Here is a 27,980-nt window from a genome sequence, read left to right as displayed (position 1 = left end):
GGCACATCAACTCCTGGTTTATGAGGAATTGGTGACTTTTAATATAGTATTTTTTAATTTCGATTCCAGGATGATAAAATATAAACGACTTTTGAGAAAATAGACAAATTGACATAATTCAAATGCTATTGATAAAAAAATGAAGCATCTATTGAGGTTTCAAAAGAGAGTTGTATTTTTAAGGATAACCTTATAAATGCATTGAACTGAAATCGTTTCCCATCTTTCCTTAATAATATTGCAAAATTGCTAGTCAATTTCAGAATGAGAACATTAAAAAGATATGTCTCCATGGGAAATGCTGTCAACATTGCCCGGGAATAAAAGCAGGATTCATGTCAAAAGAACAATGGAGCTAGATTCATTTCAAGTACTATGTTACAAAGAACATTCAGTGCCTCATTATTCTTAAGATATTGTTTTTGTATGGTGGTAACAGCTCTGCAGGCATGGCAAAAAGCTCTCTGACTGCCCACACACACACACACACACACACAAAAAGAAAAAAAGAAAAGAAAAGAAGAGAGAGAGAGAAGAAAGTTATGATGACAATGTACCCAAAAAGAATAGGGTGATGACTGAGGCTGGGGTTCAAATCTACTAGGTGAATGAGTTTTTAGAGCGAGAAAAAAAAAAACTATATGAAGTTTTCATTGTCCAAAGCAAACTTGATGGTCCGTTAAACTTTGCTCTCTGCAATAGGATCTTGTAATTCTTCACCGGCAGCTTTTTCAGGTTCTGAAGGATCGACGCCATTTTTTCCATCATCAAGTCGCTTACAAGATGTGCTGCCCTTCTTTTTACCACGTTTTTGTGTACATTTGCCACTGGTCTTTTTCATCTTTTCTGTTAGCTGGATTTCACTTTCAATCTGACCTTTCAAGTTATTTTCTTTGGCTTCCTCCACAATTTCATTACTCACATCGACTCCTTTTGGCTTCTCATGGATGCCATCAGTTTCTTCTCTTGACTCCTTATTTTCCTTTGCAATTTCGCGTTGTAGTGATTCTATCACCTCCATCAGTTCTCTGTTAACCTGTGACAGAAACTTGGAGATCATCAATAAGATCCTGTAACTCCTTGCATTTCAATCAAGAATGCAACCAAAAGAGATGGATCACAAAATGTGGACCGTTCACGATAACACGTTAGTATAAAATGACATCATTTTTTTTTATCAAAGGCAAAAATGATGTCATCTTATAATAACAGTTTTAGTAACAAACAACTAAAACTCGTTCTGAATGTCACATGACTGTCTCAACCAATTAAATATAAGATCCATCTACTAGTGTTCTTATTGCATGCTTTTGTAATCAACACACAAACATCACATGCACGTAAGTTGAGCCTCAATGCAATGCTCAGTTAATATCTGCCTCGCAAACCTGGGGGTTCTGAAGAAACTCAGCTATGTCATTTGGACACGAAGGGCATTTCATGATGTTCTTTTGTGCTCGTAATGTTCGTCTGCCTTCACATGTCCTCTGTCTCACGAAACTTTGACCATCAAAGGCACCCTCTAGGCAGCTTTTGCAGAAGTTATGAGCACAAGGGGTAGTAAGTGGAGAAGTCATCACCTTCTTGCAAATGTAGCAGCTACACTCTGCTCGGTCAATTACACAAAAGCACAATTTTACTTTGTAGATAGAACAATATAGTGAGGTAAGAGAAGATGACAATGACCACATGAAAATTAGGGAGGAACATTCAGCTTGTAAATGTAAATTAGACGAGAATAGAAACCTTTTAGAAGTTTCTCTTTTACAGACTTATTTTGTGCTTGCCGTTTAACTTTCTTCGTTCTCTTCCCTTCTTCTGAATGTCCATTATTGGCCCGCTTTCTACTACATGGTGGAGGTTTCTTCCACATCCAGCAACCTTTTTCCTCCTGAGAATCCAAGAGAAACATTTTAGGACATGTGAAAATCAATCTCACAACTAAGTTACAAACCATAAGAACACAACAGGAAGATTTAGGGACTCCTAGGAAACCATATTGTTTACTTAGATAAAACTATATAGATATCATGGATGGCAGAAGGAAAGAAGAAATGCAATCAATGGAGAAAGAACCCCTTCGAACACATGAAGTAAAAGAGCATTAACTTACATCATAGTCCCAGGATGGAGATCCCTTCCTTTCAGTTATGTCAATCGCAACATTTAACTCCTCAATGACGGGCAGTGGTCTTGGACGGTCTCCATGAACATCACTGTTGATTTCATGTCACATACACAAAGTCACAGATCCACAAACACAGGGAGAGAGAGAGAGAGAGAGAGAGAGAGAGAGAGAGGTATGATGGAAATAACAAACCTTGTCCATGGGGCAGGATCATTGTCACATCTAACAAAAAGATACCTACATACCTTAAATCCCTAATGCAACAAACACTCATCAGTAAACAAGTTCACTAAGAACATAGCCCTAACTGGTTATCCTAGTGAGTTTTTTTATTTTATTTTAAACAATCACAAGCATCTTACTTTAATCCCAGTTTTCCGCCAGCATTTCTCAACTCTGTAAATCCCATCATAACGTAACCTATCTTTAGGGGCATAGGAAGAGCGTTTCTCCTTGTGAGACCTGCCCGACCAAAAAAAAAAGAAGAGATAAACGTTCTGACAGAAGTGCAAGAGCATACCTTCGGAACAACCTCATGCAATAGCAACAACAAGAAGTTTCAAGCCAAAAAAATAGTACCTCATAAAATAAAATAATCTTCACCTAGGAACTGATCATAAACAATATAATATTGACAATTCCTAGTCAGTAGTTAACAAAATTTTGACTACTAACAAGGGTTTAGTTGGCCCGACCCTGTAGGGAACTTTTTGCAAAGAGAAAATACGTCACTAACTGCCTATTTAGGGAAAACAAAATATTCATTTTGTATATGCTACCAAAAGTCATTGGTTGGAACTATGATTATTTTGACTTTGAATCAACAGACTTAAAAGAATATATGATTACGATGCTTTGACATCCAGTGCAATGAGCCATTGTATACTGCTTAATCCATAAGAAATGAAGAAACCAAGATTTGATATCCAAGTAGGTCATTACATAGGTTTTCTACATGCAAGATAATTCAATTAAAAAAAATAAAAAAACTTACCAATTACAGTCCCAGATGCAGTTGCATACTAACAATTATATCATAAAGTTCATTAACACGACTCACCTCACCACACGAACAGGATAACCCATCCGGCAACTTAGTCGTAATGCCTCATTAGAATTTTCAAACTGCTGATCAAAAGAATGTTCCTTGTTTGTGCGTTTATTGCCACTAAGGTCCCTTCCACCACTGCATTAGAAGAAAGGAAGGGTTGGGATAAGAAAATGATCAATCACATGCATGTTTAAGACCTTACAAGGCTAGAAAATCAACCATCCTAACTTGACAATTTTAATTTCAACTAATATAACCAGGTACTATCATTTAATTATGTGACCAAACTATGAAAAAATTTTAAACATAGACAAACAAACAACTCCAAACAGATGCAATAAACATGCTGAATTGAGGAAATCAATATTACATTAACAATACACTTCAGCTCATTAAATTTTCTTGTGAAAAGCAAGCCAATAGTAGAGCTAGAATTCAAGTACAAATGCCAATGGTACAAAAAAGAATATACCTCCCTGTGTATAGGAACCATTCGCCATGATCCTCATCGTCTTCATAGCCTCCAGAGAGGGTCACTGATTGGGCACCATGCTTCGACTGCCCAGCAATACCTGAAATATGAGGATTGTGTACACCCCATTGCCTACACTCAAGTCTACTTGCCCAAGTCTCCCCTACCAGCACACCTTGATTTCTCTTCGGATCATTTTCTGGGAGAATTGGCCCAAAATGATCCATAGGTGTAGTCACAAATATCTTTCCACTAGCTGCATTAGCATTTCCCGATTTCACTGATCGTTCAGTCGAAAATGCCTTATCCGGGCGATCTTCGTTACGGATAACGGGATAATCCCTTGACGGCCCAACAGCAGCATTGGCTTTTGCCATCTTGGCCATTCGTATGACAGTGACAAGTGTAGAGTTTATCAGAGGAAGTCTTGCCATCTTCTGTGGGATTTGCTTGCGACAATTCGCACAATTGCGTTTTCCTCGCCCTATCCATTTTGTGAAACACTTCAGGCAGAAGTTGTGACCACAAGGAGTCTTTAAAAAAAAAAAAAAAAAAAAAACCTTGAGATCATTAACGTGCACCAAATACAGAAACATCCATCAAAACCATTTCATATTTATTTTAACCTAAACACATAAATAAAGGAGTTAATTCATCACCAGCAGACATTTATAAAACCATAATGCTGAATTCAAATATAAGTAATTTTAGGAATATTATACTCTCAAAAAAAAAAATTTAGGAATATTATAAATTTTACTACATATACTTTACATTTTTTTTATTTTATAGAAAAACTACATAGACTTTACATATCAACGTAAATACAACACAAAAAAATAATAATTAATAAACTTATTTATTATGTTGATGATATAACACTAATTACATTCATTGAGATAAAACCGGCAATACCGTTAGCTTTTTTTATAGGTAGTAATAGGGCTGTCCATGGGTTGGGCCGGGTCGGATTTGTGCCCAACCCGGACTCAACCCGAATGCATCGGGTGGGGGAAAAGTTTAACCTGCTACCGACCTGGTTCGTGTTTCGGGTTTGCCGGTTCGGGTCATATCGGTTTCGGGTCCATATCGATCGGTTTCAGGTTCGCCAAAGTGGAGCAAAATCTGGATGGATTTTGGTTGAAATATTGTCGGATCTCATCAAATTTGGTCGGATCTAACGAGATTTGGCCGATATTTCCCTATATCTATAAATATCAGGCCGAAATCTGCCTATCCTACGGACTTAAAGGTTTGGACTTACTGATTTTTGGCCGAGTTTGTGATTTTCGACGAGGGAAGAACAGCTCATCGGGCGGGTCGGGTTCGTCGGTTTCTCAGACAGCCAACCCGCAACTCGAACCGATGGTCTCAGGTGCTTAAGCCGACGACCCGCGTCTGACCGTGAACAAGCTTTGATCTGGCGGTTTCGAGTGAAGGTGATCAGGTTTCGGGCGGTTTAGTCGGGTCGGGTGGGTCGTGGACAGCCCTAGGTAGTAGAACTAGTAATACTTTTTTTTTTTTTTTTAACTAGATAGAAATTTTATTTTAGTCTAATCTAAGTGTATATGTGTATGAAACTTCCTCTTGGAGACTTGAACGGCCCTTGCTCCCTACACCCCACAAGCACTTATAATTGTGGAGTGATCACCGCACCAAGGGTGCGTGGAGGTAGTAATACCGTTAATATTCTTTTGGGAGTAATTCTTAGGTACTGTAAATGATATTTCATTCTCTTATATTCATGGTGAGATCCACTCATTAAATGTATGGTATGGTCTATTATGAGTGTGAGAGGAGAGAGTACTATTGCGTAATACTTCGGGAGTACCCAAGTATTTTTCTCTTTTGGAGGTAGTAAAACTAGTAATATAATTGGCATTGTTTTCTCTCATTTTTTAGATAGTTAAAACCAATAATACCGTTAGCAACTTTATCAACACCATTTACATTTATTGACATGTTAGTTTATAAAGTTTTCATAATAAATACCATTAGCAATTTTTTTTTAGGTAATAAAACTAGTAGTACCGTTAATATTCTTTTGGAGGTAGTAAAACTGGTAATATCATTGGTATATATTTTTTCCCTTTATATAAATAGTAAATCTGGTAATACCGTTAGCATTTCTTTATAGGTATTGCAACTGGTATTACCGTTAGAAATGTTTTTTATAGATAATAAAACCGGTAATACCGTTAGCATTTCTTTTGTAATAGATATTAAAACTGGTAATATCGTTAGCATTTTTCTTTAAATATGACATCATAATTATGAAAGGCAATCTAGAATCTAGATTTGATTCATTCTTGAACATTTAGTGGACTGAGATAGATATAGCATTATGATTGCTCATAAAACTAGATTTTAACATTTACTTTTATCTGCAGTGTTTTCAGCAAAAAAGTTTCAGTTTCAACAAAATAAGCGGATCCTAAATAGAGCCTTAGTCCGTTAGTCTAGTAAAATCCACTTAAAATTGGGTTTCCTAAGTTCTGAATCATTTCTATTTTAAACAGTGCCCATAAACAAAAGTAAACACGTTTTACCACAGAAATTGTCAAAAGTATACATGCATGTACGCTATGAATTATTTAGGTTTATTGAGCAAAATAACCAAAAATAGATGATCAAGCATGTGCAATGACGCTAGTGAACAACTAGTAAATAATTAAAATAGAATTATGAGTAGTATATGTACTAACCGACACAGGTCTTTCCAGTAATTGCATGCAGAAGGAACAGTTCAGAAGACCATCGAGAATACTGAAGAGGTTGTTATCACCGTTAGTCACCTCCTTATGATCTGACGGTCCCGCGTCTTTACACAGCAGCTGCTGCCTTTTCTTAGCCTTCTCACGATCAGTCAACGACGAGTCTGACTCGATTGCGCAAATCGCGGCGATAAGGCCACCGGAACTCGACGATTCCCCGGCGTCGGAGACAGGAACCGGGTTAGCAGAGAGCAGAGAACAGTCAGGGCAGTCCCATTGGAGAGTATCGGCTAAGGAGCTGGGACGAACAGAGAGGCACGTGACATGCCACGGCGTGGCACATGTCTTGCACGTGAGAGATTCCTCAGCTGTGGGCTTGTTCTTGCAAGCCATGCAAATGCCTTCACCATCACAAGGAAGGTCGTAAACTTGTTGAGCCATTTGGATTTGCGAGTGTTTGGACTTTGGGGAGTACTATGTAAGCTGAAACACAATAGATTGTGATTAGGATTTTCAGGCTTGAGTGGGTGTGGGATTATGTGGGAGGAGAAGCAAGTATTTGTAGGAAAGTAGAGTAGGAGAGTAGGAGCTTTTTTTTTTTTTGGATAGACTTTGAAAAAATTCACGTTTCCCTCTACTTTCTTTTTCATCCATAAATGGGAAATTTTCCTAGCATGGCAATTGGGTGGAAAGGTGCTGCTTAGCTCACTCACCAGAAATGCTTGACCTGTAGTGCATGCATGTACTCCAAATGTTAACGTGTAATATGGGAGGTTACAAACCTGGGATTAAATTAGTTTCCAATAATGTTTGGATTCCATATCCAATTATAAAATTTTATACATGATTTTTTTTTATTATAATTGATATCTACTCAATTATAAAATTGATTATATATCACGTATGAATTGATTCATTATTATTGTGGGGATGCAGGCCCAAATATATATTGAGCCTTGTTCGAGAAGGCACAGTAGTCCGAGAATTGATTAGCAGTGACATTCTAGGAAGTTATGACTGTAAAGACTGGGAGAAGTAAGCCGAGGAGGTTATCTCCTCAGCTAAACAAAGAAGGGGTCAGAAGGTGAGTTCTATTATTCAGAGTGACATTCCAGGAAATTCTGTTGATAAGGATATGCACTGTAAACGTACGGGACAAAATGGAAGCTGAGAAATATCTAAGAAAAAATTGCTACCACTGCATTGAATACTCTGCAGCTAACTCTCTGACCGCATTTATGTGAAGAAGACCCCTGAACAGTGCTGCCTTGATCGCCCCAACTCACAGAGGGCCTGTAAGGGTGTTCAATGGGACAAATACTCAAGTAGTGGCTTGGACAACCGACAAGTGTAGGGCCAAGATTATTCAAAGGGAGATATATAATGTAAGAAACCCCTGATGTAAAAGGGGTGGAGAGATTAAGAGAAAAAGACTGTAGCAAACAAGAACTAAGCTTGTAATCAAACTTAAGAGAAATATATAAGAACTGATCACCTCGGACTGTGCTAAGGACAATTTTCTTTAGATTAAACTATTCTATCTACATTTTCTTATCATCTGAATCCATTTTAGTTGTTGACTGATTCATCAAAGCCTAGTTTTCCAACACACTCTATACAAATTCATTGTATTGGACTTTTTGGACCTAAATTCATTTATTATTTGGGATAGGGACTCAAATTGTGTTCTTACAATTATTATTTTTAATTTAATGAAAACTAATTAATAATAAGGCTCAGCTTTTAAAAGAACCTTTCTCAATTAATAAAAATTAACTAATAATCGGTACGATTTTCAATATTTAAATAGACCTAATAAAGTAGGTAAAGTTAGTTTGATAATATGAACTTCTTTTAATAAAAGTAGTTTTTTGGTCACGAGTTCGGTTTCTATCTTGTGCTTTTACATATTGAACATGTTACGCACGTCTAAACATAGACAAAGTGTGTCCATTTCACATTCATGCAAAGGTGTGTAGACTAATGCCATGTCTTTTGATCTCATAATTCTCATTGTCCTTCCTTTTTGGGTTTCTTAAGCTTTTGAGGAATACAAATCCTCTATAGCATTTTTTATATTCAATTTTATATTCCATCAATCACAATTTGTTATGTCTTTGTTTGACTTTCCTTATAAAATAAAATAAAAAACTTAAAACGAAAAGAAAAAATCAATCCCTTTCCCATAGCATACTATGATTGATAGAACATAAAATAATAGTACTACAGAAGATTTGTATTCACATTTGAGTGTCCCCTTTACTTTTTTTCTTGATATCATAGTTCTTTTCTTGAATTGACTTGACCATTCTGATTAGAAACTCAGCACCTAGACTAGTTTTGGTGATTAAATGGACACTTTATGCACAAGGCTCGATCAATTTTGGCTGGTTTGTAGCGACCTATGTAACCCATATAGGTTTTTATCACCCAGCTGGGTTTGTGAAATTTGTAAAATTACATCTATAAGTCTATTTTATTGATTTATTTACTATTTAATGTGTTATAATATGGTAATTTAAAGAGGAAAAAACCTAAAGAATTTAAAAAAAAAAAACTAATCTTTGTTTTTCTACCCACCTCCAAGACTCTCTTCCTATCAAAAGACTACTTTGTTATTGTGAACCTTGATTTTGAATTATAATGACCAATTGGCAGTTTAATTTAGGCATATGCTTATTTTTTGAAATTATAACATATTTATGTTATAATTTCTCAATTGGCCACTACAAATTCTTTATAAAAGGGACCAAGCCTCAACAAACCAAGGTATGTTTCACTACTCATCCATTGACAAAGCTTGAGTCCTAGAAAGAAAATTGACTTAACTGTTAGAGGGTCTTTGGCCGGTTCACCTTAGTCACCTTCGATAGTCTCTTTCTTTCTTTTCAGGTCATCCAACCACCATTGAATCTTGGAGCATTCAACCTACTGATTTTCAAGCATCATCAATTTATACCATGTCCTAATTTAGATAATGAGATAGGAAATATTTGTGGACCAATGGGATGAGAAATATTCATAGAGGCCCAAAATAATTTATGGGTTATATTTTGGTTTTTTTGGTGAATCAATAAATAAGATTAAATAGGATTGGGGCACGAGGCACAAGTAAAAAAATTGTACCTCAATGCCAACTAAAAAACGTTTCGACTTTTAGACAACCCATTTGGTTTTAAACATTTAGAAAGACCTAACAATATAAATATGATTAGTAACCTAAAAAAAAATAGATATGATTAATGAAAATTAACTAATAACTGCCATTTGTATGTTTCTATAATCCACATATCTAGCTCATTCTTTTATTATATGTTTGGTTGCACTTGCACCTAAATCTACAATCCACCTAGGGAGTGTGTGAGCAACAAAAAAAATGTGAACAAGTAATAAGCTAAACATACATTAGAGCCCTTAATCCCTAACACTATTAAATTCGTCTATTTATTGGGGGGGGGGGGGGGGGGGGACTCAATTAAAAGCAAAACCATTTAGTAGAGTTTTTAGAAGTTATTATAAATATTACAACAAATTATGTTCAACTTATATTCCAAAGAATTTAAAAACTTTTACAGGGTAACATTAAAGTATAAATCAACTTGCATTTAATATATATTAATCTTTAATGAATTTAATATATAATATTTTTTTAATAAACATTAACATGTACATAAACGTAAACTTTCATCTTAAATATACGAAAGAAATTGAATAAATTTATACATTCATTCCATATATGCATGTTCTTGTACTTTGTTGTATGCATAAAAGAGAAAACATCAAGTCATTTAAAGGAACAAGCGAGTTTCGAAATTGATCTTTGCTCACTTATCTGGTCATTTAGTGCAAAAGAAAATAGTTGGCATAGGTAAAATAACCAATTTTAGCCCAAAAGTAATGCATTTTGTTGAACACGATTCGAAGGCAGTGCTCGCAACACTTTCATATATTATAATGACTTTTGGTGTCATACTGTTAGTAACAAATGTAAGTTTGGTGGAAATAAATTGGAAAGGAAGATGATAATCTTGTGTTTGATCATTATCTTTGAAATAATTTTATACATTCATTCCACAATAATATTCATATTGCCAAACAACTTGGCATACTAAAAGCAAAAGAGAAATGTCCACCGAACACATAACCATCAAACTCATTAATCAATATTTCAGTCAAGCACATTAAGTGTATGCTACTCATGAGAATTTGTTTTTTGTCTTATTGGCAATCACTCTCAGAATGAACTTAACTTCGACAGTCTTAGATGCAATGAGGACATAATTCAAGTGAAAGTATTTAGGAGAAATAAGATATGGAAGAAGGAAGATGATAATCTTGTGATTTATCATAATCTTTGTAAATAATTCTATACATTCATCTATTTATGCATGTTTTTGTAATATGTTGTACACATAAAAGAGAAAATATTAAATCATTTAAAAAAAACGGGTTTTAAAAATGATTTTAAATGGCATATTTATGTATTTAGTGCAATAAATAGTAATCATAGATTAAAATAACCAAATTTAGGCCAAACATAATGCATTTTGGTGAGTACAATTTTTTTTAAAAGAAAATGTGAACACGATCTGCATGCAATGTTTGCAACACTTTTACATATTAAAATTACTATTGATGTCATAATGTTAGTAATGAATGTAATTTCATTACTAATGTAATGCCATCAAAAGTCATTGTAACATATGAAAGTGTTATGGTGCCATGGAATTGTATTTAGCAAAATGCATTATTTTTTAGCTAAACTTGCTTATCATATTTGCACTAAATGAATAGATTTGCAAGTAAAAATAATTTTCAAAACTCACTTGATTTTTTTAAAAGGACTCAATATTTTGTACAACATACAATAATAAAATGCATGTATATAATGAACATGTACAATTATCTAAATTCTTTCATATGTTTAAAATGTAGGTTTATGTTTAGGTACATATTTATGTTTCTTAAAAAACTTTTAAATTTATTAAAGATAAACAAATAATTAAATGCAACCAATTTTTGAAACCAACCAATTTTTCCTTCTATGTTTGGAAAATAAGCAAATATTCCCAATCCATTACTTTTTCAATTAAATCCAACTAAATCGTTTTGAAGATATTAGTAGTCATACACCATAAAGAAGAGAAAACGTTAAGGATTGCATTGTTGTTTTCTTGGTGTTAGCATTAGAAAGATTCCTTGGTCCTGTTAGTTTCAAGCTATCAACTTCCTATTAACAAACCTCCTCTAGAGAAGTTTTCTTGCTTGGAGTGCTTGGGAGTGCTATGTGCATATAATGTTTCTAAACATTTCTTTTAACTATACCCTATTTTTTTATTTTTTTTAAGCATGTTCTTCACATGTTCTTGATTGATTAGCATGTTAGATCTACGTTAGATCTAGGTTGTTCTTAGCTTTGCATTAGGGTTTATCACATAACACACACATATTCGCCATGTTTCCAATTTTAGTCTTTTCTCTTTGTTTTGCATGCCTAGATTAAGGTTTTCACGATGCTTTTAAATGCTCGTTTCAATCTTTCAATAAAATGCTATTGGATGATATAAATTATTTGAATTATGTGATATGATAGATTAAGTTTTTCCTTATACTTTTTTTAACTTCTAAATTGTAAGTAAGAATTAAAATTTTGTACTTTTCTTAGATTGTATCTAGGACCAAAACCATGTAATTTTCTAGTTATTTTCAAGAGATGTATAGTTTCAATTCAATTTATCAATAAAGATATTTACCTTTCAATTTGGTTTTCTTATTTTTTTCAATTAAATAAGTGGTGGCTCCATGTAAAACCCTTAATTTAGGGGGATGATAAAATCAATACAACCTCCACTCTTAAGAGGCACTAACATGACTCCACGTATTAACATAGGTTAATGCCAAACCATTTGAAAGTGTTAGGTAGGGGGTGTGGTCTCTCGCAGAGGTACAACCAAGCACAAAGATCCAAATAAGAGTTACAAATCGAGCCATTGAAAATTGGCTTGCAAGGAAGGGGGGGGGGGGTAGGAGCTTATATATACACATGTTTAAACTTGCAATTAAGCAATATGGGACACTTGGAACGTAACATACCACCATACTTCACAGCTAACATTCAAAACGACTCACTCTATTGACATTGACTTGATGGTAGGCTTTTTTTCTTTTTGGCAGCTTCACTCACCTATCAATTATTCAATGACTTACCAAATATATACGAGACAAAAAAAAAAAAAAAAAAAAAAAAAAAAAAAAAAAAAAACCCTCCATGATAGATTGATAGTAAACTAAAAGTACCACAAAAATATATAGTATATACAAAATAAAAGAATAATATTAAACTTTTGAACATTTGATTTTGTGAGAGTGAGAGTGTGAAATGGAAAAGTGAATGATGTTTTGAACTTTTGATTTTGTATTTAACTCAAACGAAGTCGTTTTAACGTGAAACTAGAATTCACTAGCACTAGGTTGGTCATTGTAGATATCGTATTTTGTCCATCCTCAATTTGCGTGCTGGACCTCGAAAATTCCAAAAATATTAACTTTCTTCCTTGGGGCCGTAGAAGCATCTAGATTGATGTGGCGCAACCCGTTTGGGCATTGGAGCACTCAAAGTGCCATTTCAAGTCAAATTGGCCAAAATGCCCTTGGTCAACCCTCGGTTGACTGAAAGTCAAAGTTGGTCAAAATCATTCCAAAACAACATTTTTCATGTTTCTACAACAAACCTGAGCTACTCAATGATTTTCATCAACTTTGACCAAATTTGAACTGAGGTTGACTCTAGGGGCTCTAAAAACCCTAATTTTGATCTGACTATTAGAATAGGTTAGGATTAGCGTTATTGCGAAGATTATTGAATTCATTTTCCAACAACTATTCATGGGTTGAAATCGGAGCTAAAAAGGTTGAGATATCCTGAAAACTGTGCAAAGTGCATCAACTCGCTTCTCAAGGCCATAACTTTTGATCCGACCATCGAAATTTCAATTTCTTTAGTGTTCTAGAAACTAAACACCCAGACCTTCCCAGAGACACTAAGATCAACTCAATCCAAGCCTGGGAAGACCTTAAAAATGGCCTCCCAAGTCAGCGGCCACTAAGTGGCCACTAGTAGCCGAAAGGTCACGTTTTTGCTATAAAGACCCCCAAATCTCCCTCAGATAATAAATAATAAAAATAAAAAACCGATTTTGGGCATTTGGAGTATTTTTCTAGGCAAATTCTCTCTCTTTTCCTCTCTAAAGTCTCTCCCAAACACATTAAAAAAACCTTTAATTCCTCTCTCTTCTCAACAATCTAAAGGTAGTGTTCTTGTACTCTTTTTCCTCTCCTTGATCTTAGGACTTGGATTTGAGGTTTTAAGGGTATAAATGTAGCTTTTTAGCTACTATCTACACCATTTGCTTTATCTTGCTTCATAACATGTTTTATTGCTTTCCATAGTATATCTTTGCTTTATCTTGCTTCCTAGCATGTTTTATATCTTTTCTAGCATGTCTCGTTGTTTATTATCATGTTTTACCGCTTTGATGACGTGGGCTAGGATATGCCTAAATATTGTTTTCATGCTTAGATCCATGTGCCTAGGTGCCTTTTGCCATGCTTATGCTTAGATCTATATCTACATGTGCTCCGTGCCATGTTCATGTGTCTATATCTACATGTTGGTTGCAATGCCATGTGCTTCTAAAGCCTTTTTATCTTTTGTTATGTCTCTTTCTTGCATTTTGGCCCCTTTGGGTAGAGTGTAGATCTAGATCTTGTGATCTATGTCTTCATACATACGCCTAGGCCTATATCAAAGGGTTTGGATCATTTCCTTTATGCATGTGTATGCTTGCTTGCTTCTACACTTTATATCCATGTTTGCCTGTCTAGATCTAGGTTTTTCCATGCTTTGTGCCCTTCATGGGCTTGTGCTTATTGGTCTTTGGGGCCACTTGCTTGTGTGGTTGCATTTGCCCCTTTTGTGGCTTGTTGGATGTGACAACTTGTGAGACACATCTCCTTGATGTTGGTGTACTTGATCACACCTGCGTCGTGCGATGATGTTATTCTTGCCTTGCTTGCTTTGAGCAACCCATTTGGCTTTCTTTGCTTCTTTGCATTTTCGCACACTTTCCTACATGTTCATGCATGAGTCTATGTGTTGTCCATACTCCAATCTTATGGAACTATAGACACCTGATCCAAACTTACATATGTCCTCTTAGGACACCTTCTTTTGTTTGATAACATATTTGTTTGCCCCCCATTTGGCTCTCTTTGATAACATATGCAAGCCCAAAAAGGGCAATGTTTAGTAGATTAGAAGGCCTAGCCTCCCCAAGTGGTTACATCTCTCTCTCTCTCTCTCTCTCTCTCTTAGCCTCTTCTTTAGAGCACTATATTAGGGTTCTCCCTTTCCATGTACCTTTTATCTTTTCTTGCACCTTGCTTGGGCAGCGTTCTTTGGGTATGACAATGTCTGTTTTACATTTCCCATACCTTGCTAGGGCATATCGTTTGATGTGAACCCCGTCAAGAATAACGAGACCCAACAACGAAAGGGAACCTAAGATCGTTCTATGGACATATTCAAATGGGAGACCTCGACCCGTTGTTTATGACAAACAAGAACCCCGGTATAAGAAAGACACCACAAACGGTGGTGGACACTCCGTTTGATAAGTCGAGATGAACACCACGGGAATTCCCGATAAGTTCGAGTAGTTCTTCAAAGAACCAAAGAGAATAAACCTCACAAGTTTTATCAATAATATCTGAAAAACGTTTATAGACTTAGATGACTATTTAAGGGCTCCTTAAAACTTGACAGACAAGAAAATATATTCTAAAATAACTCCTAATTGATACCTAACCATTTTAGGAATAAAGTTTGACCTAAAAAGCATTAAATGCACCTAAAAACAAGGAAATAAATCACCTAAACCTAGAATAACGTTTTTTACATAGACCCAAAATATTTCATGCCAATTCTTAGCCTTGACCAGATCCTTCTAGAACTTGAATCAAGTTGATGATTTTTTTGTTGCCCACGTGGATCATGCTCAATAGGCCTCCACGAATTTACTTGAGCCCATAACTCTTGGATGAGTCCGTTGAGTACATCCTTGAACTTCTTTGCTCGTGCTCTTGTAACCGGCCCAATTGGTACTTGAACGAGATCCTTCGAAACGGTGCCTTGATCTCCATCATCCTTGGGATGTCAATAATGTCTAAGAGCATTGTGCATGATGTATATATACCTATATATGCTTGTATATGGGTGATTTTGCACTTTGTATGATGGACCCTCATGGCTATGTGAGCGACCCTCTCTAGCTATGAGTGCTCTTGACCTTGTAGTGTGGGTATGTGCCCAAGACAATTGTTGTAGATGCATATTCATGCAATATTGTGTGCACAATCATTGCGGTGTGACCGTCCTAATCCATGTCACCAAGTGACATTGGTTTCCCCGTGTATGCAATGCGCATCAATATGTTTGATACTTTGAGGGGCTCTGGCTCTTCCTAACATGAGCATGTTGGTACGCACTATATACACAAGCATGAAACCCTACCAGTGCGCCATAGTGCACCAAACACGAAACTCTACCGCATTTTCATTGTGAAAATGGGGCATCCTTGTTACCGTATTCTCACGGTGAAAGTTTAGTGAGAATAGTGTTTTGTGTGCTATGACGCATTTGAGGCGAAGCATTGCCAGATTTCCATCATGAAAATAAGGCAAAATGCTAGCAAATTTTCGTCATGGAAATTTGGCACCGATTCCAAGTACATTAGGGAAGCATCGATCAAGATCATACCCTTTCTGAAACCAAACCTCAGAGCCCAATTTGATTAAAGCCCCGAAAGCTAATGCCAATAGCTTGATTTTTAATTGCCAACATCTTTGAAGTAAGATTTTACTAAAACAAAGGACTGTCTATGGACATGCGATTTTGGGTGCCTAACACCTTTCCCTCACGTAACTAGACTTCCGAACTCAAAAATCAAGATTTTTTATCCATCCATATTAGATTAGGAAAACCGACATTTTTCTTAGCTTAAGATTGGTAATTAAATCAAATAGAGTCAAGTGACCAATCATACCTTAGAAAAACCCAATGATTAGTGGTGACTTCACTTACCTTTGGTAACTCAATTAAAATTGACTCATTCTCCAGTCACACACCAGAGGTACGACCCTTCTCCACAGCACCCTTCAAGCTCTCGAGCTTGATCGACACACATTTTTCTGGCGCACGCAAGCGTCACTGCGATGGGTGGTCGAACCGCCTCGAGGCATCAACAGTCACTTACTTTATATAATATTAAATTATTAACATATATTTAATATAAAATAAATAAATATATCAATGTGATTTTTATGGTTTTCTTATTATAAAACCACACTTCATACCACAATGCAGTGTGGTTCATTATCACTTGCGGTGCAGTGCGGCTACTTCATTTTGTGAGTGATTTTGGTCGGTTTGGATGCGATCATGTTGTTTGAGTGGTTTGGTGAACATCCCTAACTATGACTTGAAAACGTACGAAATTAAGTAATTTTGTTCAAAACAAAGGTTCACACAATTCATTTAAAGCGATGAAGTTAAAACAAATGGATTAATACGCCAAAAAATATTTGGTCTTTTTTTATTATATAGAGTTTCAATCTATGATGTCTATTTCTAATGATTGTGCTTTTTATCATCAAACTAAGATATCAATCACTTTTTGGTGTTTGGGTCTGATAATAAAGAGTAATCATCAAGAGTAAACATTTGGTGATGGCCTCCCTTTCGCAGAAACTCCCACAAGCCTACTGCCCTTTGGAAGTTGAAGCTTTGGCCGCTGCAAAAGTTCTCCAATTTGCATCCGAGATATCTATTACCAATGTTGTCCTAGAAGGAGATTCTCTGGTGTTGATTCTAGCTTAAAGAAGCGGTAATGAAAGCTTAATCCCTTATGGCTTACTACTTGAAGATGTACAAGTATGTTCTAATTCATTTACTTAATTATGTTACTTTCATGTTAAGAGAGAAGGTAATAAAGTTGCTCACAGTCTGGCTAGATTTATTGTTAATGTTCCAGACTTTCTTGTGTGAAAGAAGGATGTTCCTCTACAGTTTATTTTTGTACTTCAAGCCGATTTAGCTGATTTTTCTTAATATATGCAGACCTATCTTTTCGCTCAAAATAAAAATAAAAATAAAAATACACTAACGATATATTTGTTTTAAAGGAATTTAATGTGTGGAAATTGGAAAGAATTTGCATGTACATAGTTTAATATGTTCTCCAAGTTCTGGACGAACATAATTATATTCTAAATTTTCTTAATATACTCTCCAAGGATAAATAATAATAATAATAATAATAACTAGTCGCTAACCCGTGCGATGCACGGGAAAGCTATTGAATATGAGATTTTAAAAACTTTTCATTAAACTTCACACCACAAAGATATAAATTTACTGGAACACAAACTTTTAGTATGAAAACAAAGATAATGATATTTGATGGATAGGGTAATAACACAGGCTTTCAGAAGAAAATAATTTGATATAAAAAGTCGGAAATTTAGCACAAGCAAGAGCAACTACAATTGTTAAGGAAGGATTAAAGGTCCTATAAGAAATATTTTTTCCAATATTTGGGCCCGATGATAGAGTTCAAAGAAAGCAACTTGTTACACAAAATTCTTCTCATTATAATCAAAATCCTAAAGTGAATATTCAATCCAAAAATGTGTAACCAATGTTATATATTGAAGTGTTGTACAGGGCAGAGAGTAGAAAAAACATATTCTTATGACCACGCCCATATAGCTATTAAGTTCTAACTATTATGCTAAGTAACCATATAATATTAGTAATCGAAAAAGTATCATAATCTAGCATACTGGTTTAAAAGTTACAATTTCAAACACAACCTCACTATGAAAATTCCACCGATGTTCAAATATCACTTAGTTTAAGTAAAACTATAAAAGTAATAAAACTAACATTTGGAATAGAGGGTTAAAACGTATCTTTTGAATTTGGAACACTTTAAAACAATAATAGCAAATTTCAAAACCAAATATAAATATATTAACATATAATACGGAACACTATTATAGATTTTATATTATACAAGGTTCTTAGCTATCACTGCTAATTCCAATTGAATTAGATTTCTATTCTATTTGGTAACTTCTATCTCTACTAATTTTAATTGAATTTAGGTTTCTATTCTATGTGGTAACTTATGTCTCCTAATTCTAATTAAATTAGGTTTCCATTTGACCTGTAGCTTCTTCTCCTACTTTTAATTGAACTTCTCTCCTAATTGAATCAGGTTTCCATGTAATTAGCATGCTTATAAAATAGTTTTGCATTTTTTTTTTTAATCTTATCCTTTCTACTTAAGAATAAAAAAAATGACTTTATGAAATAAAGTCACCAGCTTTTTAATTGATTAATAGAAAATTTTTTGAAAGGTTTAGATTGAAAGTTGCTTCTGTAACTTTGAATCTAAACACTTGAATAAAAAAAATTGGAAAAAAAAAAGTCAAAATGTCAAAATTGTTGTGAGAGAATTTCACCCTACAATAACCTAGTGGTATATTGCACAGAATCTCCATTCATGAACGGGTGATGTTTAAAGATGTAAAAACCAATTAACTAAATTGTTTGATGAATATATACATTGCAATCTATAATATAAGCCAAGAAATAGCAAACAAGAAGGAAACATAGAATATGAAGGCATCTTTAAAATTTTTGCATAAGTACCAAGAAATATATTCACACAGACTATTAAAGGAAAAACAAACACAAACACAGACTATACACAAACTACTATTAAAGAAAGAATACAAAAACTAAAGAGAGAAAGCTATGAAGAGAAATTTTCGTACCTTGAGAAAGAAGTGTTTGTAACAAAAGAATAGTTTGCGGCAACGCACGTAGGTTTATACATATATAGGAGAGTAAGTCGGCACCTCCTTTACTGTGAAGGAGTTTGCATTACATACAAACATGATTTAGAGACTTCCACGCCACTCTAATAAAATCAAATTCCTAATGGGACTCTTAATTCATGGCAACCGGCTAAGTGACATTAATCTTACTATATGTATTTATATATGATCTTTTAATATCTATCATATAAAATCAGAATTTTTGTTTTTTGTTTTTAAATAATGATGACGTGGAACTACCAAAAAAATCTTAAAAATTAATATAATGTTCTTTAAAATCTCGTTCTCAATATCTTTTTCTTTCATTACACAAGTTAACAATTAATTTACTAAAAAAACGATGATAAATAAATCTTTTTTTTCCTTTTTTTTTCTCTAGCCGAACGAGCAGGAAACTAACCTAATGATTTCTAAACCCAAATTTTTTTTTTTTTGAAACAATTTCTACGACGCAATTAAAACAATAATATGAGAAACAAAGAATTGAAACCAGAACTGACTAAAAATATTTTGCTCCCTTGCATTACAAAATGAGAGACGACGTCGTATCACTGTTAAAAAAAGAAAGTAGAACAACAATATAAATATTAGTACAAAACGACATCGTGTTAATCCACAGCAGTATTCTATTCTATTCTGGCTATAGGTTTCCCAGATCAAATAATAGTTACCGAGAAACCATCTTTAACCCCCTCAGCTCTCTCTCTCTCGCTGCTCAAACTGAAACCTAAACAACAGAAGAAGAAGAAGAAGAGATGCTAAGAGTTGCAGGGAGGAGGCTCTCATCTCTATCATGGAGGCCGTCGCAGACAACCCCAGCTTTCTTCTCTCGCTCCCATAATCCCTTCTTCTTAAATGACACCGACGAATCCTCCGATCAATCTTCCAGATCCATCATATCTTCCCATCGTTTTACAGATCTCATCAGAGGTAAGATTTACGCTTCTCCTTTTTTTTTTTTTTTTTTCCATCACTCACATCTGATTATCGTTCCTTTTCCTTTGACCGTTATTTTGTTTTAGCGTAGAATATTATACGAACGACGATGTTTTGCAATTTTAAATTTTAATTTGGTTGTTGCACTTTAAGGTAAGATTTTTATTTTTTATTTTTATTGTGGCTTAGTTCAGCTCAGAGATTCGTTTTGGAACCAGAAATGTGGGAAAATTATGTGTTTGCCTTTTTTTTTCTTATTGGGTAGAGGTGCACAAGTTGAAATCAGATTAAGATTCTGTAGAATATCAGTTTATAATTACTTTTCTGGCAACCGTGTTTGGAATTTGGGATTTGGGATTTTATTGTATGAATCTCTTTGAATATGTGAGAGTTTTATTAAGAATTGAGACTTTTAGATAATAAAAATGCCTGAAATGCTTCTTTTTGTTTAAAAAAATTTGGGGGGGGGGGGGGGGTGGGGTGGGGGGGGACTTATTGATTGTATTGTATGTTTCTGTGGCTAAAATAAACACTGTTCTAGATTGAGATTAGCTTTTGTTTATTTATTGGAGCCCTTGGGTGATTTTTGAACTAGCTTTACGACAGGTGTTCATTTGATTAAGATTGCATATGTGCACTGCACGAATATCGGGCCTTGGTGCAATGGCAAGTGCCTTCTACCAAAAGCAATAGGTTCTGTGTTTGAGTATGGCAATTAACCTTTTTAAATAAAAGAACGAGGTTAAGGAAGCCTATCAACTACCATCCTAGTGGGACCTTTGTGATTGGGTACAACCTTTTTTCTGTGCACCGCACGAATATGCTATATGTTTAATGGTTGAAGCCTAGGGAGATCTATATAGGTCTTAAGGGGGTTACTTAAATATGGTCTTTTGTGATTATCCTAGAGACCATTTACATTTCTTACAATAACATTTTGGCAAGGACCATCTTCTTTTCTTGGATAAATAAGTAATTTATTCAAACCAGAAGAGACCTGTGAGTAGGTTACAGGAGCATACGGCAAGCTGTGACACTTAACAAACAATTGCACAGCTCCACAAACTTCAAACAAAAATCACTAATACCTCAGAGCAAACAGATCCAACAAAACAAAGCAACATTAGTGGCTAACTAATAATTCCCTAATTGACAAAATCAGGAAGACTCCACAAAGCAAGGTCCATTTTCTTATGCTAATTAAATCATATGCTCAATTTTGATGTGAACTCTTAAAAGGATTGAGATTGACATGATGCTCTATTACCAAGTTGGCATTCAAAAATGTTTCAATGGGATTCAATAATTTTTTATGCTTGTTCCTTAAATGCTTGGTTTATTGTTCCAGGATTTTCTACTGAAGCCCTCGCCCCAGGGCATGATGTGGGCATGATCTCTGATATCCCAGCCACAGTGGCAGCTGTGAAGAATCCTACTTCAAAAATTGTATATGATGAGTTCAACCATGAACGCTATCCACCTGGTGACCCCAGCAAGCGTGCATTTGCCTATTTCGTACTGACAGGTGGCAGGTTTGTGTATGCCTCTTTGATCCGTTTACTTGTCCTTAAGTTTGTTTTGAGCATGTCTGCCAGCAAAGATGTCCTTGCCCTTGCTTCCCTCGAGGTTGACCTATCTAGCATTGAGCCTGGAAGCACCGTTACGGTGAAGTGGCGAGGGAAGCCAGTTTTCATTAGGCGTCGAACTGAAGATGACATCAAGTTGGCTAATAGTGTAGATATTGGTTCTCTTCGAGACCCACAAGAGGACGCAGTGAGGGTTAAGGATCCAGAGTGGCTTATTGTTGTTGGGGTTTGTACTCATTTAGGTTGCATTCCCCTGCCAAATGCTGGTGACTTTGGTGGTTGGTTTTGCCCATGCCATGGTTCACACTATGATATTTCTGGACGGATTCGCAAGGGGCCAGCACCATACAATTTGGAGGTACCCACTTATAGCTTCTTGCCTGAAAACAAGTTACTCATTGGTTGAGAATTGGTGAGGGAGTTGCGTTTTTGGAATTGAATTTTTACTGCAATATTTCATAAAGATAGTTTCCTCTTCTCTGGGGAAGTCTGATGACTTAATTGGAAACGGAATTTTTTTTTTTTGAGAATCAATTGGAAACGGAATTTGTTTTCCTTTTCGTCTGTTCAGTTATGTTTTTATATACTTTTAACGTTGTATCTGCTGCCAGTTTTGGACAAGGTCCCAGTGTTCTGAATAATACAGCTGGATTTTTGTTAATTTTTTTTTAGTTTTAGTGGCATTTCCAATTTCATTCTTTGAAGAAAATAAATTGTGCGTGCTGTTGGTTAGGTATTATTTTTCTTTTTTTCTTTTTGTCTGTTAACATATCCCTTGTATACTTTAAACCTTGTATCTGCTGCCAGTTACAGAGAAGGTGCCAATGTCCTAAATAATACAGATGGATTCTTGTTGAAAATTTTTGTTTTAATGGTATTTCCAATTTCATTCTGGCTCAGTTTGTTTCATTCTAAAATGTTTTCCGACATAAAATGTTCTCGGCTGAAAACATATTTTTTGGTGTTTAGTTGTATTCCTAAAAATGCTGTGGAAATCATTTATTTGGTATGACATAAAATATGAAAATTTTCCTTCATTACAGCACGTGTATGCCTGTATATCCACAACCAAATTCCATTTCGAAACTTGAAAACACCCAAAGAGACCAATACTCATTACAAGAGAGAAGGATTATACAGCCAAATTCCATTTCAAAACTAGAAAACACCTAAAAAGACCAATACTCATTACAAGAGAAGGGGAGGGGGGTTGTGCGGGAAAGAGAGGAGTTGGGCCGGGGGTGTTGTCCACTTGTCATGCTTGGATTTAGAAATGTTAAATATATAATAAGTTTTATCGTTGTATTTTTGGTCAACAGGATATATTTTAAGGTTTGATAAAGGTTTTACAATGAAACAATCACTTGAAAATACTAAAAATGATTTTTGGAAAAAATTTTACAGGAAAACAAACAGAGCCATTGAAGAAAGTAAATTGTGCACATTGTTGGTGCACCATCTTATAATTAAAGATTTGCACCATTATTTTAGGGAAAATTATACTTTTTTTTTAGCAATAGAGAAAATTACACTTTTGCACCCTAAATTCACATCGTTTATAATGTCTTTCAAACTATCACTTTGCACAATTGACACTCCAATTTGAAAGAATTGTATCAACGAGTCCATCGTCATTTAAATTAGGCATTAGCTGAGACCAAAAAATTGGATGTAATTACTAAAATACCCTTATTGGTTTCTAAAAACATTACAATATCTATCTAATTAAACTCTCAATTCCAACGAAGGGGATTTATTTTTTATTTTTTATGTAACTCTCTCAAATTAGGGTGTCAATTGAATGAAATGATAGTTTGGGGAAGAGCGGGGGAGGAAAGTTCAGTGTGATGTGTAATTTGCTCTAATTTATGCAATAACAAATAAAAAGACACGTCCTTTTTGGACTGGTTGTTATGCCACAAGCCGAATTGCTACTCCATCCGTACGTGCTTGAAATATTTTGGGCCGATGTCTTTTAGGGAACAGAGTGCTAAGTATTATATACATGCATTCTTGAATACCCATTGCCACCAGTACAAGCCCATGGTGGCTCTTGATTAGCATGGGAGGCGTTTCAAGCATATTGTAGTCATGCTTGCTGCAACATTCCGTTTTGGAGTAAAGAGCATGCTTCTCAACTACCTTGATGTAATTCATTAAAATGAATTTGTCATGATCCATATTTGATATAATTCTAAATCGGCTGACAGCTTGTTATTTCAAGAATGAGTTCAATAGAGTAGCAATCACATTTCACATGTTATTGCGACCTAGGTCTAATATAGTTGCAGCAAACAAGCAAAAGAGTATATGTATAATCTCATATAATAGCGTGATAACCGCATGCCTTCTAGAGTAGCAACGTCACAAAAAATGCAGATTTGCAGCAACTATTTGTTGTGTATAATCTTCTACTAAGCCTATGAGCAGTAGGGACTTAGAGAAGAAACAGAAACCCCATTTACCATTGACCCAAACAAATTAGGTGTCCTGGATAGGGACCAATGGCAGTTGGCCTCCATATGTATCCGGCAGCTGGCTCTCATCAATGTCACTCAGCAATGTGGATTTCAACTTTTTGTTCTCAACAAAAATTATCTGCAGAAGCATTGTAGACGTGTATACAATTTAATTAGTTGATCGAATACATACCAAAGCTTTTTCCTGACATGTACCATTCTAGTATGCATGCACAGTGCATTTTGGATAACATGTGCTCTTAAACATTTAAAAGCCCACTTGTAGAACTTTGACATTTTGAAAATAAGGAGCAATGATGAGATGTTTAATACTTATATATATATATATATATATATATATTGTTGTTTTTGTTTTTGTTTCAAAACATAATTGTAATATATAATTGTTTCTTTGTCTTAGGGTTGATTTACATGCTTGAATGTGTATTTCTTGCAATCAAAGACATCTCATACTTTACCTTCTTTTTGGTTTTGCTGTCAATGAATGGGTAAACCATCTTCCATGCGGTCATGAAAATGTAAGGCACATGGACTATAATTAACTTGCCTAGCCTCTCTGGGAAGCAATCCTGTCATTAAAAAATCAAATTAATGATAATAAGCTTTTCTGGTGCAACCCTGTTTTGTACAATTAGCCTATGAAAGTAAAATTTTATCATTGCCTAAATTTGGTTTATCATGCACAACTGGAAAAGCAAGTCCCACAAATGGATTGGTGAATATGTGGACTTCAATTGCATTGGTTCATTTAGTTGAGTTATACCAGTCAATATGGCATTTTAAAGATAGGAATAGATCAAACCTGCAAGATAGAGAGAGCTGCTAGGTATCCTCGAATGTCACTGTTCGAGTATCCCCATCCTACAAGATCTCCAATGCACACAAACTTTTCCTCCCCTCTTGGCATTCTGAAAGACCAAGACAGCATACGCATGCATAAGCTACAGCCTATTAAAATTAAAGACCGATGTCTACAAAATAAAATTGAATCTTTATTCATCAAATGTAGGACACATAAGAGATAACTCTAGGGTCTGCTTGGCTTAGAAAACAAAAGGCATGTGAAATGTTATATAAATTCCCAAAAAAACTTTTTGCTCAACCCCGCAACTACTATTGCTCTAAATTATCATGTATGGAGAAAGCAGATTTATTTATTTTTTTGAAAATTAAATTTGGGGAGGCTGCTTTCTAGGAGATAGATGGGTTGGCAATTTATATCTTTATCATGTGATGATATAACACCTCAAATTAACACAGCATATCAAATTAAAAAATATAATGATTCTTCAAAGACAATGGTATTCCCTCTCCATTGATAAAATAATAGAGATGGGGAGAGCAAGTTACCTAGAACATATTTTGTCTAAGCTGTAGACCACAAAACCTGCAAAAAGTAAAGACATCTCCATTTATCTAATCACCAGCTCCTATTTGCGGCAGGGAGATTGCACAAATTCAATTTGCTAGAGAATAGGAAGGAAACTCAAGAAATATATAATAATAGTTATTGAAGTCATAATAACATACGCTTGAACTCCTCTAGATTGTTCTGCTTATGCCTGCCACCAAAGCAAACCACGATGGGGCGTCCCTTCTTATCCAGGCCTTGCATAAAGAGCTTGTTATGGGCTAGTTCATTTGGGATCTCGGATGCAGCTACGGAGCCATTAGGGACAAATGTACGCCTCCAGCTTAGGTACTTCAGGAATAGGTTAGAAGCCTTCTCGATATCTAGATCACGAGCCCGCAGAAATCTCCGAATCATCAAATCATCCACATCCTGCATAACCATAACAAAGTATATTCAAATACATATCAAACACATTGTAACTTGAGTCTACACATGAGAGGAGCTTTAATTAAGATACAAACTGGTTCATTGAGCTGAGATTCATAAATGCAGAAATCGTGATTAAATTTTCCATCACCTTTTCGGGGAAGGATTCTCTCCATTTGAGACGGATCCATTTCACCGTTCAAATTATATGTTACAAATCTAAAAGTATACATACTATATACAATCACATGTATTTAAAAATTTGAACTTTTTACGCTCTTAGATCCAGAAAAATAAAATCGAAATGGAAAGGATCCTGTTCTGACATTTTTCCAATATGGAAGTTCGATGTCCTAGACATGCAAATTGAAAGCTTTTTATATTGCATTTTTTTTTTTTTTTTTTTTTTGCAGTAAATGCGGTACAAATTTTGCAAATTTTTTTGGGTTGTTGAATAGATTGTTGAAACAAATTTAATGCTATATTTAGCATATCACCAATTAAATTGATTTGACCCGCGGCCTTCTTTACTCTCAAATTTGTTTATCTATCATTATAATTGGCACAAGCACAAAACCCCATTGGAGAGACAAAACAAAAAAAAAAAAAAAAAAAAAAGAAGCCGATGGGGAAGAAAACGAGAACAAAGATTAAAAAATTGATCATAATTGAAAACAGGACAAAAAGAAAAGAAAAGAAAGAGAAAGTACCTTGGCAGAGGGATCTTCTCTTTCAACAAGGGCTCTCATGATACCCACTTTGCTTTGCTCTATTTCATTCATTTCCATTGCATTATTATTTCCCAATCTTTCCTCTTCTTCTTCCTCTTCTTGTTTTGCTCTCAACTCCTTCTCCATTATCAACCACTTTTCTCCTTCTTTCCTTTCAATCAAAACTCAACTCCACAAATTAAATGTAAGAGTCTCTCTCTCTCTTAAAATATTAATTTAAGAGAGAGAGAAAAATAATGAGGAGGAAATGAATGCATAGGCCATAGAGTTAAGCTGATGTAGATGTGGCGCTGACTTCTGAGTCGTGAGATCTAACGGAATTTAAATCATGAGAAGTGAGAACAGAGAAGAGCTTCCTTTTTAAGTAAAGATGTAAAAAAAATGTTTAGACATTTCTGGTGAAGTTTGAAATTTCAACATTTCTTTCACCCAAAAAAAAAAGAAATTTCAACATTTCATGCTACTACTATTGTTTTATTATTATTTGAGCAGAAACGATTTGATTTTTTTTTAATTTTTTGATGAAAAGTAAACGATTTGATTTGATTTTTGATTATATTGAATTGACGTAGGCATTTTTTGGCATTCCATTCCTAATTTTCTGTGGTTGTTGGAACTTGGAAAAAGCCTTTCTTTTGGGGTCCTGTTCCTCTACGTCCAATCCCATTCCAGTACCCTCTACTAGCCTATATGATTGCGTCACGTCAGGACAAACAGCCTGTAGCAGTTTATTTATTTTGCTAACGTGTAGCCTCTAGAGCGTTACAACTTACCAACCAAAAAGGCCTGTTTGGTAATGTGCATTTATTTATTTATTATACATTATAGAATTTTACTATAGTATAATCTAAGTGTATATGTATGTGAAGTCTTCTCCTGGAGACTTGAACTCCGACTTTTGCCCCCCATCACATCAAATGTGTGCGGTGGTCGTTTGGTAATATTATTCTAATAATGTTGTTTATATTTTTTGGAAATACAAATAAGTGAAAAAATGTGTAAAAATATATATAATATTGTTTAAATACTGAAAATTGTTGCTCAAAATACCCTACCAAACCGCCCCTAATAACTATACTTACCTGAATCCAGTTTGCACCAAGCTCAACAACCTTCTTCTTTTCTTTTTTTTTTCTTTT

At 34.9% G+C, this 27,980-nt stretch overlaps 3 protein-coding genes across 4 annotated transcripts; 1 reads left to right on the top strand and 2 right to left on the bottom strand.

The window, feature by feature from the left end:
* Nucleotides 1-527: 527 nt before the first annotated feature.
* LOC126718060 (E3 ubiquitin-protein ligase ORTHRUS 2-like) lies at nt 528-6,868 on the bottom strand. Of its 2 annotated transcripts, none has more exons than XM_050420101.1 (9): nt 6,357-6,868; nt 3,652-4,184; nt 3,189-3,314; nt 2,491-2,590; nt 2,321-2,382; nt 2,114-2,216; nt 1,747-1,891; nt 1,389-1,606; nt 528-1,036 (listed from the first exon to the last, which is right to left on the bottom strand). In XM_050420101.1, the coding sequence occupies exons 1-9, from the start codon at nt 6,804-6,806 to the stop codon at nt 680-682; spliced, it is 2,094 nt and encodes a 697-aa protein (XP_050276058.1). In that variant the 5' UTR covers nt 6,807-6,868; the 3' UTR covers nt 528-679. The 2 variants fall into 2 exon arrangements, with proteins under 2 accessions (XP_050276058.1, XP_050276059.1); XM_050420102.1 differs by having other exon boundaries at nt 3,189-3,305.
* Nucleotides 6,869-19,944: 13,076 nt separating this feature from the next.
* On the top strand, nt 19,945-22,511 carry LOC126718058 (cytochrome b-c1 complex subunit Rieske-4, mitochondrial-like). The gene is made up of 2 exons (XM_050420098.1): nt 19,945-20,258; nt 21,613-22,511. Exons 1-2 carry the CDS (start codon nt 20,084-20,086, stop codon nt 22,254-22,256), a joined length of 819 nt encoding a protein of 272 aa, XP_050276055.1. The 5' UTR covers nt 19,945-20,083; the 3' UTR covers nt 22,257-22,511.
* Nucleotides 22,512-24,032: 1,521 nt separating this feature from the next.
* Nucleotides 24,033-27,259, bottom strand: LOC126718059 (uncharacterized). Its single transcript, XM_050420100.1, has 6 exons — nt 26,821-27,259; nt 25,861-26,113; nt 25,681-25,717; nt 25,133-25,238; nt 24,789-24,899; nt 24,033-24,448 (listed from the first exon to the last, which is right to left on the bottom strand). The coding sequence occupies exons 1-6, from the start codon at nt 26,965-26,967 to the stop codon at nt 24,332-24,334; spliced, it is 771 nt and encodes a 256-aa protein (XP_050276057.1). The 5' UTR covers nt 26,968-27,259; the 3' UTR covers nt 24,033-24,331.
* Nucleotides 27,260-27,980: the final 721 nt, after the last annotated feature.

Source organism: Quercus robur, chromosome 3 (assembly GCF_932294415.1).
Source record: "Quercus robur chromosome 3, dhQueRobu3.1, whole genome shotgun sequence".
In the NCBI taxonomy this organism is placed as follows: Eukaryota; Viridiplantae; Streptophyta; class Magnoliopsida; order Fagales; family Fagaceae; genus Quercus; species Quercus robur.
Note: the sequence above shows the minus strand (reverse complement) of the source record. Positions and strands in the feature narration are given on the sequence as shown.